This window comes from Barbatula barbatula, assembly GCF_947034865.1.
Source record: "Barbatula barbatula genome assembly, chromosome: 11".
In the NCBI taxonomy this organism is placed as follows: domain Eukaryota; kingdom Metazoa; phylum Chordata; class Actinopteri; order Cypriniformes; family Nemacheilidae; genus Barbatula; species Barbatula barbatula.
Genome location: NC_136774.1, coordinates 19,617,642 through 19,634,043, shown reverse-complemented (window position 1 = coordinate 19,634,043; position 16,402 = coordinate 19,617,642). Strand labels below are relative to the sequence as shown.

Here is a 16,402-nt window from a genome sequence, read left to right as displayed (position 1 = left end):
ATTAAATGACTAATTCGGAGTTAAAACTTAAGCAAGCAGTGAGGAGTGCTGAAGATGTGCTGCCCTTATTTCTCTTGAGTCATATCACAAGAATGCCTCGGCTTTACGCCTGCACGCTCTCAGCTCCAGACATACATTATGAATGAGACGCTTCTCCTTTTACTGTAACTTTCACAAATGCACCGATGCAAAAGAGAAAGTGCCTTCCTCTGATACCACGGGTCTTAGAATAACCACAGAGTTAATATGCATGTAAATGAAGACACTGGAATTGTTTTCATGAGTGTGTTCTATTACAAGTATTTAAATTTGTTTATTATACATTTTTGACATTAAGAGCATACACAGCGTATATTGTGTAATCATGTATATGTCATGTGCCATCTATCACACAAAAAATAAAGCTTATTTTATCAGTTGGTATTTTAAGGAAATGGACAATCATTTTGCAAACAATAGTATTGGGATTACTCGGCCAAAAACAAACGTGTCTTCAGTAAAGCATGAAGGTAAATAAACAACTCCCATCGTCTCCATTTGCTCTCTTTCCTTGTCCTTAGTTTGGTCGTGCTCACGTCACACAACAACACAAGTTACAAGCCCAAACACGCCAGGGTACGTCCTTTCGATTACCAATTAACTTAAAGTGCTTTTACCCCTGAAATACAAACACCCCATAATTATTTAATACACAACATGGATGCAAAACATTGCACGTGTTTTCACGGAATATTATGTAAAAATAGTTCAGTTTTACAGTACCGCATCTAGACCCCCAAAGTTTATGTTCACAAAAAGAGATGCTTCAAATTTTAAACATGTGCTAGTTTAGGAGTGCACTATAGCAAATACATGACTATAAAGCTAACAGACATGAACTAACAGCCACACAACTCCCGTTTGCTTTTAACACTTAGGTCTGCTGACTTTCTGCGCCCACCAAACTGAACTCTCATTCCTCTCACACTTTTCAGTAAAGGGTCCTTAAAAACTCTTTCAAAATGAACATCCCCGTCTCATGATTCATCATGAAAAAAACATCGGTGGTGCTCAGAACTGTTGCAGTAATTTAAATAGTTGCAAGCACAAAAGTTAAGGCCCGTTTACACCCAGAACGATAAATATAGATTTTTAAAACCCACTAAATGTAAGAGAACACCACAACTATAATGATGAAAATAAATTGGACTGATATTGTTGGGATCACTTTCAATAATTGACTGCCAATCAAAATCCGTTTCATTTTAAAAGGCCTCTGCATTCAAAAAGCTTAGAATAAACAACCTTCTACCTACATTTTATAGACTGGATAATTATCAGACGCTGACTGTACATTTTAATCCCTAGTTACCTATCTGGTGGAATGAGACATATCTTCAAACATTTTCAGACGTCATGTTGTATGATGCTACACACATGACTACATTCAACGTAATGACATCCTGCTATTTCAAAGCTTACATTTCAGATCTCTACACATGATACTAACACACAAACACAGCAACATTTAACAAACTTTAAGCACGTTCTACTTGCACATTACACAGTTACAGTAAATTGTGCATTCTCATAAGACCACAACTTCCCTAATTTGTATAAACAACTACAAGAATGATTAAAGACACTCTGATAAAAAGTCCCATTGGACTAAAAATGCCCCCTCCCCAAAGGCTAGCCATCGAAATCAAAAGACATCATTAACTGTAATCAGTGCAACCCTATCTACGCCATCAGACATCCAACTGGCTCGCTCTTGCTCGCTCTTGTTGCGGACGAAACTGCCCTGCCCAATCCCTCTGGCCGTGTAGTTTAAGCCACTTTATTTTAGACTGGCTGTCCCCCAATATACCTCTGTTTTGGTACTGAACTAATCTCCTCCAATTAGCACAACTGTAACGGCGACTAGGCTTACCAGGAGTTTTCACAGAATGTCTAATTAAACTTGATCAATACTTAACACACAGAACCAGAAATAAGACAAGAGAATCCTCTTTAATGCTGGAGCTCTAATGTAAGCTGGATGTCCTTCAGTCTACATGTATACTGCATTTGGGTGGTTAACGAATCAATTGTACATGGAAAACAAACAAATTGTTAATATTACTTTGTTTTACATTATTAATATTTAAGAAATATTTCAAATCTATTCAATAAAATAGCATTTCCCTCTCTTATCTTAAGTTTTAGTTATCTTTGGTAAGTTTTTTTTCTATATTTTTAACTAAGGGACCACTTCAAAATTGTTTTACTGTTACATGGTTAAGTTGCCATCAGATTTTTTCAGAGAATTTCCATCTGTGAACTTGAGACAATATTTCTCCCAAATTCCAAACGAAAATATAATTTTTTAGCAGAACAGGTTATTGCAACAATATTTGCAGTCACAGTATATACAGTTGCCTTCACAGAGCAAACAAAATGTTACGTGGCCATCGGTCCATATACAGTAGGACATTTTTAATAGCACATGATCCATTAGAGGATAACAGCGGAACGAAAGAGCACAAGATCATGACCCTGGGTTATTCAGAAAGTGGAACATCACACTTTGCAACACAATGGAAAGGCAATACTATACAGAGACATTATGGTACCTCTGGTGATAATATGAAGTTGCACCAAAATACTGCCACTATTTATAGAATATTCCTGCCAATCATGACATAAAAAGGATTTTGCTTCAAATATAGAAAAAAGGAGCTAAAAAGGACGCAATAATAACTCTTGCCTACGAATCATGCAATGTGGCAAAGGTATTAAATAATTATTTGCTGTAAACAAAAAGGTTCAACATAATGAACAGATTCACTTTTACTTAAAAATGTCTAACTACTTTCAGTTCCTGAAACACATTTTTCTTTGGAGTAAAGTACAATCTTATTTTTTTAACTTGAACTTTTAACTAAAACTCAACAAAATGAATTTGCTTCTTGTTCAATTTACCCAATTTAAAGAAGTAAAGTCAGCACAATTGTTCCAGAAAGATTTCCCATTCCCAGCATGCTTTGCGTCAGACTGCATTAGGAGAGTACATTTTTAAATATGATTATTTGATGTGTTTTCAGTCAAGTTAAAGACTTTTCACCTTTGTTTAGAAGAGTGTTGCATGTGCTTAGGCTGTGGGAGGCTACATGTAACCTATAACAAGGGGTGTGCGCTACAACAGTCGTTTTAACAAAAGTTTTTTGTTAACTAGTCTTTATTTAACAACAATTAATTAAAAGCTTAAAATCTAACGTTTCAATATTTGTTTATTTAAGTGATGTTTTATGAAAAAAATTTTTTTAATTATGTCACAATTTAAGTACAAGTTATAATTGGGGTATGAACAAACAAGATAGCCTATATCATATTATGTTTTTATTATTTATAAAGCAAAGCAATGTGTGATAACAAAAAGCGGATAGAAAGCCATGGACAAAAAGTACAGAACAAGCTAGAGAACGCATTTTATCTAGCACAGAGTGAATGAAAAAGCCGCTAATAAAGCACACTGGCCATATTAGCTAATTTATAGAACATACATAGGCTAAACAATTGAGTCTGCACGTTATTATGATGTTAAAATTATTTGACATGCTCTTGTTGAGGAAATGCAAGCATTATGCTTGGATGAAAGTCGGCTCAATGTTTGTGAACAATAACTCCGTCTGAGGAATCTGCGCAAAATCTTTAAGTGCACACAGATAGCAGTGCGAAGCGATCACTTTCTTGTGATACACATTATAATGAAACCTCATTTTGGGTTTCATAAGTCAAGGTATTTAATTTATGCATATTAAGACTAAGAATTGTGTTAAATAAAGAAACGAGTTTAGTTAACTTAAAAATACATATTTTAAGTTCTGTCTACTTCATTTCATGAGAATGGTGAATGAAACATTGAAGTCACACTTAAAATAACTTTAATTTAACATTGATCAAAATGTGCAAGTTCAGTTTACTTAAACCAAGAACAATTTAGTATTGGCAACTTATCCGGGTTTACAGTGTTGAAAATATATACAGCACATAAACATTGCTGATAGCTTACCAAAATATACTAAATGACTTGCCCTCATGTCATGTTGGTAACCAAACAATACCGGCCTTCATTGACTTCCATTGTATGGACACAAAACCACTGAGACATTTCTCAAAATATCTTATTTTGTGTCCCACAAAAAGAAGTCAAATAGGTTTGTAATGATATGAGGGTGAATAAAATTTTTTGATTTTGGTATAAAAACACTTACGGTTCCTGGTTCAAATAAAATACAGGTGTCACTCCTCATCTCTTAAAGGCTGAGTAAAGCCACAGCACTGTTTTGTTTTCTGCCATCACTATAATCATGACTTATTTAATCAAAATGTATTTATTAGTATTTAGTAATAAGAATCCGCGAGTCATTCCCATGAGAGTGAGTGACAACTGTAGTCAGCAACAGTGTGTACATTTAATGGTTCAGACATTAGATAAACAAGCGTTTGCCTAAACACGCATTTCAAATGCACTGTCAATATTGCCATTGGCCACATATAAGCATTTACATATGCAATTGTATTGCCATTAATTCATTTATCTGATAGGGTGCTGAAGTGTAAATGCGAGGTCACAGCTTTAACAACAGGAGTGGAAAGAGGTTTGATAACATAAGGGCCTTTCTAAGACATAACAAATGATTTACACACAATGAAAATAGCATTGTACTGTACGTAATTCGTGTACTCATTATACATACAATATATCATTCAGCTGATGACAATACTCTCTGTCATTACGGGTGGTTGTATCAACAACGATGCGTTTAGCGTGAATGACAGGATATGAGTCAGTGAATGTTACTTAATGATTCGAGTGTGACATGCACCACGAGTTACTTTTGCGCATTACAATAAGAAATCGCAGACAATAGGGTCAATATATTACCCGGTTACTCGACACGGTGATGACATCATTAAGATGTCAGTGAGATTTCCTTCTTCCTCACCTCTTTTTTCAATTTGGACACAGAGATGTACACAAACAAAAAGGATATAAAAAAAGGCTTAGCGGAGACGTGTCATCCAAAAGCATCCCACATAACTTTTTCCTGGCCTACTATACATTTTCCGGCATGAAAAGAAGGAAATTACGCAGCAAAGTTATTCAGTGAATCGTCAAACTGCATCACAAAGCGGAGAATGTCTACAGCTCCAAGATTCAAGCAAGGAGTATTTCAATTAACTCAAAAAATCTGTTTTCTAAATTCATCACAAATATGTCTATAATAAGAGCAAACAAAGGAGAACAAGACAGGACAAGACAGAAAAGGGTGGTGTCTGCCTTAGGCACAGCTCACACACATGCTGCAATCCAGCAGTAGCTTTTTGTCAATCCATTTTACAAGTCAGGCGATCATCATGGGCATGACACGAAAACTTTTAAATAGCCCCGGGGTGTGACAAAATAATTAGTTCAAGTCTATTCCAAGCACTCCCCCAGTTTAAATAGTAACGTAAATTCATAATAGTTATAAAAGAACGAGCAAAATGCTTATTACAATAGTTTTACCAACATGCCACACTGCAGTAGGGTATATAGGCTATCAGCGATGGCATTTATACATTCTTATAGACTCTAGATTCTGATTGGCCATCTGCGACATTTGCAGGTTCGTTATTCCCAGATAACAACCTCTCAAAACTAATAACACATGTTAACCTTATCATTTAGACAGTTGTTTGACAAATGAAATGTAAACATTTATTTTAATAACATATATGACATTATATTTACAAATGATTAAACCAAATTGCCTGTGCATGACATCGAAAGTAAAAGGCTTTTCCTTGCAGAAGGTCTGCATTCGGTCAAAATGAGCAAATAAAATATTTCAAATTCACACTTCATGTCCAGTTTTTGTCTCATCTGGCAAGCATCAGTGTTATAAGCGCAATAATGTACATGCAGCCAGCTGTTATTTGAATGCTTGATTCTGATTGGCCAGTCGCGACATTCCAAAACCTAATAACGCCCTGTAACCCGGATGCTGCAAACCATTTCGAGAGGGGCGGTTTAATATTACACAAAAATGAGTTCTAAATTTGTCTTTTAATAACATATATGACATTATATTTACAAATGATTAAACAAATTTGCCTGTTTGTGACGTTTGAACGTCATTTCGTACTTTAAAACCGAAACTAAACGCCTTTTCCTCGCGGAAGGTCTGCATTCGGTCAAAATGAGCAAATAAAATATTTCAAATTCACACTTCATGTCCAGTTTTTGTCTCATCTGGCAAGCATCAGTGTAATAAGCGCAATAATGTACAAGCAGCCAGCTGTTATTTGAATGCTTGATTCTGATTGGCCAGTCGCGACATTCCAAAACCTAATAACGCCCTGTAACCCGGATGCTGCAAACCATTTCGAGAGGGGCGGTTTAATATTACACAAAAATTAGTTCTAAATTTGTCTTTTAATAACATATATGACATTATATTTACAAATGATTAAACAAATTTGCCTGTTTGTGACGTTTGAACGTCATTTCGTACTTTAAAACCGAAACTAAACGCCTTTTCCTCGCCGAAGGTCTGCATTCGGTCAAAATGAGCAAATAAAATATTTCAAATTCACACTTCGTGTCCAGTTTTCCTGGCAGGCAGCCGTGTAATAACCGCAATAACGTACCAACAGCCGGCTGTTATTGCGACTATTTCACGGCTCATTTGAATGCTTGATTCTGATTGGCCAGTCGCGACATTCCAAAACCTAATAACGCCCTGTAACCCGGATGCTGCAAACCATTTTCAGTTCAATATTACACAAAAATGAGTTCTAAATAAGTATTTTAATAACATATATGTCGTTACATTTACTAATGATTAAACCAATTTGCCTGTTCGTGACGTTTGAACGTAGTTTCCTACTTTAAAACCGAAACTAAACCGCTTTTCCTGCATTCGGTCAAAATGAGCTAATAAAATATTTCACACTTCGTGTCCAGTTTTCGTGGCAGGCAGCCGTGTAATAACCGCAATAATGTACAAGCAGCCGGCTGTTATCGGAAAAATAAGCCCCTTCAGTGCGACACAAGACTGTACATCATCCCACATAACTAAAAGTCACTTTGGATTTATTTATGAGACATACCATAACGCATGAACGACTTTTTACATGTCTCGCCTAGTCTATAGCAACCCCAAAGGAACAGAATCCTCTCCAACGGGAGAGAGAGAGCAAAAAAACAGCCAGAGAAGTCCAAATAAAGGCAGGAATGAAGGAGGAACTATGTGTTGAGCAAATACAGCGGGGGTTTAAATGGAAAGGCAAGCAGGAGTTGCACAAGATGTTAAAAGAAACGTTTCTCTCAGGAGAAAATAAGGCAGACAAAAGGAGACAGCGAAAAGTTCTCCTTTACCCGTCTGTGTTCTTTAGTGAACTGGTGGAGCGCGACCGCGGCTTCATGATAATACTCATAATGGACGAAGAGTTCCTCGGTTAGCGTCGACTGCTATAATCCCGACCGTGTGCGTAAGGGTTCAGTCCTCACGTGCGTCTGCGCGCCCAGGCATGACTGCTTCTGTTCGATGCGCTGACCGGGAGACCCCACCGCCGCGGGACTCTTCCTCCTGAACCTCCCACCCTTTGTGCGTGCCCTCCTCCCTCTCTTCCTGGCTGGCTGCGGGGTATGTTGCCCGGACCCTCGTAGTAATGACGCGCCGGGGGCTGGGAACTCCCGGTGTTTGCAAGGACGGAATGACGGGGAACTTTACAACTCGGCTCATGTTTTAAGTTCATAGTAAAAGATCGTTAAGATGAAACTTAAATGAGTGTAGTTGTTATCTCGTACAAAGCTCGCCGGCAGACCCAACACAAGGGCCCTCAGAAGTGTTTTAGTGACGCATGGGTATAATCGCAAAAGTCGACAGCACCTGCGTCAACCAATGACATGGAGGCATTTCAGTGCCGTGAAGGCAAATAGTGTTATTTGAAGCTCCGCCCATTTGATGATGTCAGTAAATATTTGATGGGATTTATTCTGTATTCGGGGAGATCGTCTGATGTTTATTATTACAATTATGACTTTAGAAGCTGGACTCCTAAATAGCAAGCACAGACGTATGAAAAAAGTATAAAGTTAATGATATGTGTCTTTGGGCTGTCAAACATAGGCAGAGTAAATATTCAATATCAGGATAACTTTAACAGTTTATGCCCATTATTGCCCCCCTGTGTTCACAAGAGAAAAAAGCAGACGCTAGAAATAAAATCAATGCTAACTAACTCAATCAGGTGTAAGATAATGACTAAAATGAATGCTAAATTATTGGGTAGTTGCAAAATAAATCATACATGTGTCCTATGGTGTGACATAGCAACATTTAGAAAACAAACTGTTAAAACGGTTGTTTTATTTTTTATATTTATCATATAAAATAGCATAAAAATTGTAAGTTTTTTCAAAATGTTTGCCACTACACCATAGGACACATTTGCAAATGAGTCTGTCAACTACCCATTTATAATCGGGAGAGACGGGGCGAGTTGTCATCCAACACTACATTTTCGGCTTAAAAACGACTCATTTTACAAACTGTTTTTTAAAAAATGAACAAAAATATATCTTGTCTTAAAAGCCACTTTTTATGTATCACATGTTATATTAAATTGCTTTTCAACTACTGTTAAACAGTAAAACAACTATTGAAAACAAAACAATTCATAACACAGAAAAAAAGACAAGAAAACATACAAAACATCGTGTGTACAGATTGGAAAAGGTATCTGTCCATGCAATGCAAGCCTGTGTGAGATAACACTAAGTGCATGTTGCCCGTACAGCGTGTACCTGCGTGACTTGAAACAGCGTTTTCTTTTTTTGCCTCTCGGTGAGCTCATATCAAGCTGGCGTCCAGTCCAAGCAAAATTGCCACGAAAGAGAGAAAGAGCAACCGGAGATGCACCTAGAGATTCACCAGCCATAGTCTACTGAAGAAACAGACCTCCCATAAGCAGCTCCAAGTCACTCTGACATCATCCTATAATCCATCCTATAAACCTGTCTGGCGTGCTTGCACTCTACACCGTTACATTTGCACATTTGTCTATTCGTCTATATTACATGTCATCTATGTCACTGCAAAAACACCATATGCAAACTGCCTGAACTGAAATTTCAAGTGGATAAATTCATTTGTCAAAAACTGTTCATAGTAATTCTTTACATTAAATATTTAAGGGTGCACCACATTCTGCATAATAAAAATTAAACAAGAATTAACAAATCCTACACATATGACATGGTGTAATGGTGACGTGACAAATAAGTGTTTAAGAAAGAAATATGGTGGATTGTTGCCAACTAGTGCTTTAGGAGAACATGAATAATAAAGGGTACTCTGGGTAGATTTTTGGTCCAAAGAGACAAGGCATAGTAAATGATGCCTTTTGTCTACTGTGTATTGCATAACATAAGGACATCAGTAAAGTCATCTCCGGTCAAGTGTAAACCGAGGGGACATCTTAAATCCATTACAGACCTGTAAACAAGGTTTTCACCTTACACATCACCTTAAACCCAAAGGCATGACATGAATTGATCTCAAATATAAAATCAAATAACACTGCAATCAGTTTTATATTATGTTATTAATTTCCTATTTCATCTTAATGTAATGAACTCAATGTTCCCTGTGAAAACCCAGCTAGTCATCTTTTGTGATTTTCTGTTTCTACATTAAAACATCCTACTGTACGTGATGTAAAGAACATATTTTATATTGACTGAGCAATCCCATGTCAAAGATTAAAATCATAGTCAAAACTAATGCTTGAAAACAAATGTTGATGCGCATTATATCATAATTAGACTATGAGACTTCAGCTAGTCATTTTTTGTGATTTACTGTTTTCTATATTAAAACATCCTACATGATGTAAAGAACATTCTGTAAAAATATCATCTTGATATTTAGACTATGAGACTTCAGGCTAGAAAAAAACAAACAATTAAGCAAAACATTGTCAGGTCAAAGTGTATGAAACCTCTTTGTTCCCAAATTTTTATAAATTTTACTGGTAGTCAAAGAATTTTTGGATATAATATGTCACAGTTGACTTTATTTTGCCATTTTTACTTACACAAATGAACTGGAGCGTCTTGCGCCCACTTTTCTAATAAATCTAAAAAATTATATCTGGTGTCTGAATAATTTTTGGTTTGACTGTGTAGGTACAGTATATAACCTATAGAGACATTTACAGGCAACTGTCCAGTCATATTCCATATAATATGTATTCAATATAAGAAATGTACTGCTCCGTCCCCACACAAATTCACCTCCATTTCACACTCCCACTTCCCTACAACCATTCCTGATAAAACAAAAATAAATCAACAGCTATTTGAAATGCATTGAATATGTTTAATCTGGTAAGTGTAGCAAACATCCCACTCAGCATTTACGTAGAAGAAATAAAACCGGGCACATATACAGACACATGCAGCTGTCTCTTTACATAACTGTTGAGAGATGAAGATGCAGAAAAGCCAGATCTGTTATAGATATAAGAACGATTATCCTCGCATCTGATGAATGTGAATCTATACATTTATCTATCCTATGTATTAATCTATACAACAACTAAGTGTTATCTTTCCGTCCTATTTAAGTCTGTACTTTATTACACAAACACCCACACACAGTTAGTGTCTTTGACATCTTACGTGTGGTTTATTGGCATTAGCACAGGTCACGTATCTGATAGCGACCCTCTGTTGCCGAGCATTTGTCTTAAACAGCCATACACACCGATCTATTCTCTCTCACACACCCTGCTTTCTTTCAGTGTGTACTGTAGCTATTGACTCACACCTGCTCCTTGCCGAATCGTGCAAATAACAAATCAGGGGCATATTTTTCTAGCATCTCCTTTAAACAATGCAAGCATAAATTCATCTTAAATTAACACAAATGTATGCCATTTTCCATTATATCTGACATCTGGCACAGAATCATGACTGCCACTGAATTCAGGCTATTTATTGCCATCTATCTAACCGAGCTGGAGATAAAAAGGGACAGAAAGCATTAAAGGATCTTTAAGGAAATCAATGGACTCATAACCGCCGTCCTGAAGCTGGTTATCTATAAAACCGTCTATGATTAACCAAGAGCCCAGACAACATCAGAGATTTATACGCATGCTTGCTTTCCATTCAAATTCCTTATTTTTTAATGTCAAGGAGAAAGCTGAAGTATGAGTATAAACCATAAGCATTCAAATCATATGTGAGCCAACCTGTTGAAATGCACTCTTGACCATTTAAAACTAGACTTAAACCTTAAACGTGAGCAATAAGAATATTGATACCTGCCAATGAAGAAATCGCACTGTGGATTACATCTTGCGCCAACAGGAATATAGTTTCAGTAGCATCTCTATTTTTGCAAGATGTGCGAATATAAAGAGCATGCAAACCCCCCCCCAAAAAAAGCCAGACACACTCCATCCTAAATTTAATTCACGCAGCAAAAAACCTGACGTGTCACTGCACATCACATTCGTAAAGCTTTACCATTTCCTCTTGGGTTTGATGTCAATGGGTTTGTTGATGGCGTATGGCGAGCCGTTGATGCAGGCGCTGCGGTAACGCGCAATCCTCTCCAGAGAAAAAAGTTCAGAGTTTGCTGGCAAACTCATCGCAGAGTCAGGAGAGGTGCTTTGAGAGCAGAACTGAAGCTAGAGAACGAGAAGGGCAAGCCTTCCTGGGTCAGTGTGACTGTGAGGATGAAGGAGACTGAGGAGAGATCTGGGAGGTAGTGGAAAGTGGGGTGAGAAAGAGAGAAAGAGAGAGAGAGAGAGAGGGGTGGGTAAACAAGAAGCAGGTAGGTACTGAAACCAGTATGCTCAATCAGCTTTCTACAAAGCGTAATGAAGACAGCCCTGAGTCGGTGTGTTACTGAATGTGTGTTTGTCTAAGCGTGCGCAATCCCGCAAACCTGTTTCGTGGAATTCTCCTGATCGCACTTTTATTGACTGTGTGGCATTTTAAAAAAGCTTTTATGCTCCGAGTTTGTGCCACTAATCAGACAGACAAGAACTGACGCACATCAAGAACATCATCTCGCAAACAACTGGATGCCACCGACAATATATTCCCACTTACAGCTAATTTAACCTGCGGTGAAGAGAAGCGGCTTTGGCCCCGCTAATGTACTTCGATGTGGACTACACCTAATGTCTTGTCGTGTGCGGCAAGTACGAGTTCATTTACGCACCAATCTGCGTTACGTGATGTTGATGTGGCCAAAAATCTTTTCTGCTAGTGCATTAAACTGATAACTGGTGCTAGCTAGGGCAAGAATAGCTATTAGTATTTGTTTTTTCCCCCAGAATCTTAAACCTAATGACGTGTTGCATTTTGTAACATATCCTCCGGATAATGGAAGATGATAACAAAGACAGCCCATACAGAAACATCCCATAAACTCATGCTGAAGTACAAAAAATATAATTGGGGGTTGGCTTCACCTAGCAACAACCAAATCTGAGCGACTACACAGCAGTGTGCTAAAAAACACAGTTTAGCAACAATATAGTAACACCTTAGCAACCACCTGAAATACATGTGGCATGCAAAACATTGTACGTCACGTTGTGGCATTCTTCAGATACAAAAAATCCTTGTTTGTAAATACTGTTTATGAAACTGAGGAAAAGCTAATTTATGAAACCACATACTATGGAAGTCAGAAAAACAACACAGATTCCTCTGCAAAATATTGCACTCATGCAATACTCCTTCTCGACCACTCGAGGCCAGCAGAGTACCAAAATATTGGTAAAAGGAGAAAAGAAAGGTTTTGGTCAAATGTTTGTCTTTTTTCACACTTTATTTATTATTATGGCTTTTTCTATATGCATACTTCTATGTGAGTAAAAACAATAAAATATATTTAAAAGAATAGAAAAAATACTTTAGAAACTGTGTATCCATCCATCCATCAATTAATAGGTATTTAACCATACATCTATCAATCTATCTGGGAAAGCAGTATTATCATGCTGTGGTGTTCAGCGCGCCGATATTACAATATTTTGAGAAATAATTGAGAAATATTCCATTTGCTATATACGTGCGTCCAGAATACATATGTACCAGTACTGCCTGTGGTTTCCTTTTTCCAAAATACTAACATCTCAAAATCAAAATCCAATAGCTAAAACAGTGCCACAAGTCTCCACTGTGGTAATATATCTTGTTCCCAGGTTATACCTAAGTGAAGCTTTGAATTAAACATTTCCTCTAGTCACCACTAGGGAGCACCCTATGGCCGACCTCAGGTATATAACAAGTCTCTCAAACTTGGAGACTAAAGATCTCATTGCAACAGAAAGGCAAAACCAGTCAGTGATGGAGAAATAGAAACCTATTACCATATTATATATAAAATATCCAGCTGACAATTCAAATGACGAAAAATGTAATAGCTCATACAAATAAATATTTAGTAATTAGTATTTATAATAAGTTATCAAATTCATCACAGAATTTTTTTTAAATGCAATGAACTATGATTATATATCTGGCCAACCAGAATATGTGATTGCCCCCCAGTCGAGCCAGCCTAGTAATGGACCTGTGACAATCATGTAATAATTACAGTCCTTCACTAGAAAAATTAAATTTTCCACTCAAGACAATATCGATGGAATGCCTCGAAATGAGTTTTTGGCAAAAAAGTGTGGCAAACCCCCTTTAACATACTTTATTACAGGTCATTAACATTAAATGACATTAAAAGCTTCTGCCAATTTAAAAGTATAACAAATTTAGTTAATCCAGATTATTCTTCTATGTAATGCCATTTATACTGCCCTGGCAAAAGATCAAGTGTATGGGTTTGTTTGCAAGCAGGCTAGCAGTTTCCATCATTGATTCACTGTTCTATCTCAGTCCTCTACCTTAACGTAACACTGTTCTCTCTCTGGTGAGGCCGAAGATCTCCTCGTGACTTAGTATGTAAACATTTAGCGAAAGCAACATACAGTTTAAGTCCCCCTGGAGCGATTCAGGGCCAAGTAGCTCGCTCAAGGCCATGGAGGTGGCAAAAGGTAGGATTGTACCTTCAGCAACTCTCGCTTGCTGGTTCACTCTCACTTTTTAGTGGGCCTGGAGGCAAACGTCCAGATTTATAGAGGTGTATAATATCTGCCACACTAGAGGCACTTAACAAAACTGCTTCCAAACTGACTTTCCTAGTACTCCCCTGTCTGCAATTGCAGAAAAAACACTACCAAACAGACACAAATGGTTAAAATTTAAGAAGCAATATTAAAGTCCCAGTGAAACAAAAAATGACAATGCCTATTCTTCATGAAATATTGCAGCGTTTATTGTAAATAGTTTATCAATGTGGGTCATTCTCTTTTTAAAATTTGTGTGACCTCATAATCTTTAGTTCAAATCTGAAAATGCACTTCCTTCCTGTAATGACTACCCCTCTTAAATGATGAATGTTAGACGGCTCTGGCGCAGCGTCAGTTATTTCCTCCCCTTCAACTATCAGTCTGCAAGATCCATTTCAAAATGCAACAGATGTTTTTATACATCCAATCAAATCGCAAAAAAGACAAAAAGTCACACCCACAATTTTTCTCTTAAGAAATTTCCCTTCACTTTGAAATGCGTCAAAATATGGAAGTAATAACGATCACAACAGGGACTTAAAAGGAATAGTTCACCTAAAAATGTATTCACCACAATGTTGTTCAAACGTGTATATTACTCTTTCTTTTGCACACCACAAAAGAAGATATTTTAAGAAATTTCTCAGTGGTTTTGTGTCCATACAATTGAGGTCAATGAGGGTCAATGTAACAATGTGACAACAACGTTTCCAACGTTCTTCAAAATATATTCTTTTGTGTTTTGCAGAGAGAAAGTCATACAGGTTTAGAGTGACATGAAGGTAAGAAACTTTTCATTTTGGGGTTAACCATCGTTTTCCATGGTTTCTGCACATTAAACTGGGATCAAGATATCACAAAAGATATAAAAATATTTACCAAAATATGTATGCTCAAAGATGTATTTTCCAGCTGGTACAGCCCAATTTAATTTGTCTTAAAATGCCACCAAAAATCAACTGCTCAAGCCCTCTGGAGTTGTAAGCATCGCCCTGCTTTCTTGTCTGTGCAGTACCTCAAAAACATGATGGATTTCATAGCCTCCCGAATGGAGCAGTGGGGTTAAACAGCCTTCTTCACGCTCACCGGGTGTCCCTGCAGACCGGCTGCATGCGCAGTCAGACTGTTGAGGAAGAGTGATTGGCTAATTAGTCTGTCTGCATGTAGCCAACTGTTGCACACCTGACTGGTTTATGAGTGTACCTCACAATATTGGCCTTTGCCAGGAGTTATGTAGCAACATCTTTTTTCTGTACCCCATGTGTGACGTGGAGTCTCATTTGACCAAATCCCTAAAAAGAAGGAACATTTTCCTTGCTAATGATGCTTATGACCTAATTACTAGCATCTTCAGGTCCAAGACTTAATTTAAATAACCTGTATTGCAATGCACAAAGGACGGAACAAACCGTGCTTTCACCCGCGCACCTGCTGAGCTCAAAGCCCCTTACAAACCAAGAAGCAGAGAATGAGTTTTTTTTAAAACTGCCTGCAGTGGGTTTAAATGAACAAGACAGCTTGCACGCCATATGCGTTTGACCATGAACCCAACAAAACAGATGAATTAATTATGCGAGGCACAGTACGAACAGAATCTTGCATGAAAACAGACAGATGAAACAGCAACTTCTGTCACCGTTTAATGAAGATTCCTCCATCGAAATTTATATGCAACTTAAAAATCTACTTGTGACATCTGTGTTGTAATTAGTGATAGTTCACATAAAAATAAAAGATCTGTCTTCATTTAATCACTCGTGGTGTTTCAAACCTTTATACACCCACCTAAAGGATTATTAGGAACACCTGTTCAATTTCTCATTAATGCAATTATCTAATCAACCAATCACATGGCAGTTGCTTCAATGGATTTAGGGGTGTGGTCCTGGTCAAGACCATCTCCTGAACTCTAAACTGAATGTCAGAATGGGAAAGAAAGGTGATTTAAGCAATTTTGAGCGTGGCATGGTTGTTGGTGCCAGACGGGCCGCTATGAGTATTTCACAATCTGCCCAGTTACTGGGATTTTCACGCACAACCATTTCTAGGGTTTACAAAGAATGGTGTGAAAAGGGAAAAACCTCCAGTATGCGGCAGTCCTGTGGGCGAAAATGCCTTGTTGATGCTAGAGGTCAGAGGAGAATGGGCCGACTGATTCAAGCTGATAGAAGAGCAACTTTGACTGAAATATCCACTCGTTACAAACGAGGTATACAGCAAAGCATTTGTGAAGCCACAA

The 16,402-nt window shown here is 37.5% G+C and overlaps 1 protein-coding gene across 4 annotated transcripts in view; it reads right to left on the bottom strand.

The window, feature by feature from the left end:
• pde4d (phosphodiesterase 4D, cAMP-specific) overlaps positions 1-16,402 on the bottom strand; it is a 98,506-nt gene that overhangs the window by 18,899 nt on the left and 63,205 nt on the right. Inside the window, exon 1 of one of the 4 annotated variants that reach the window (XM_079466854.1) lies at positions 7,388-7,903. The exons of the other annotated variants lie outside the window; for them this stretch is intronic. Coding sequence (XP_079322980.1) covers positions 7,388-7,446 — 59 coding nt within the window. The 5' untranslated portion in view covers positions 7,447-7,903. Of the gene's footprint in view, positions 1-7,387; positions 7,904-16,402 lie in introns of those variants that run through there. 4 annotated transcript variants of the gene reach the window in all.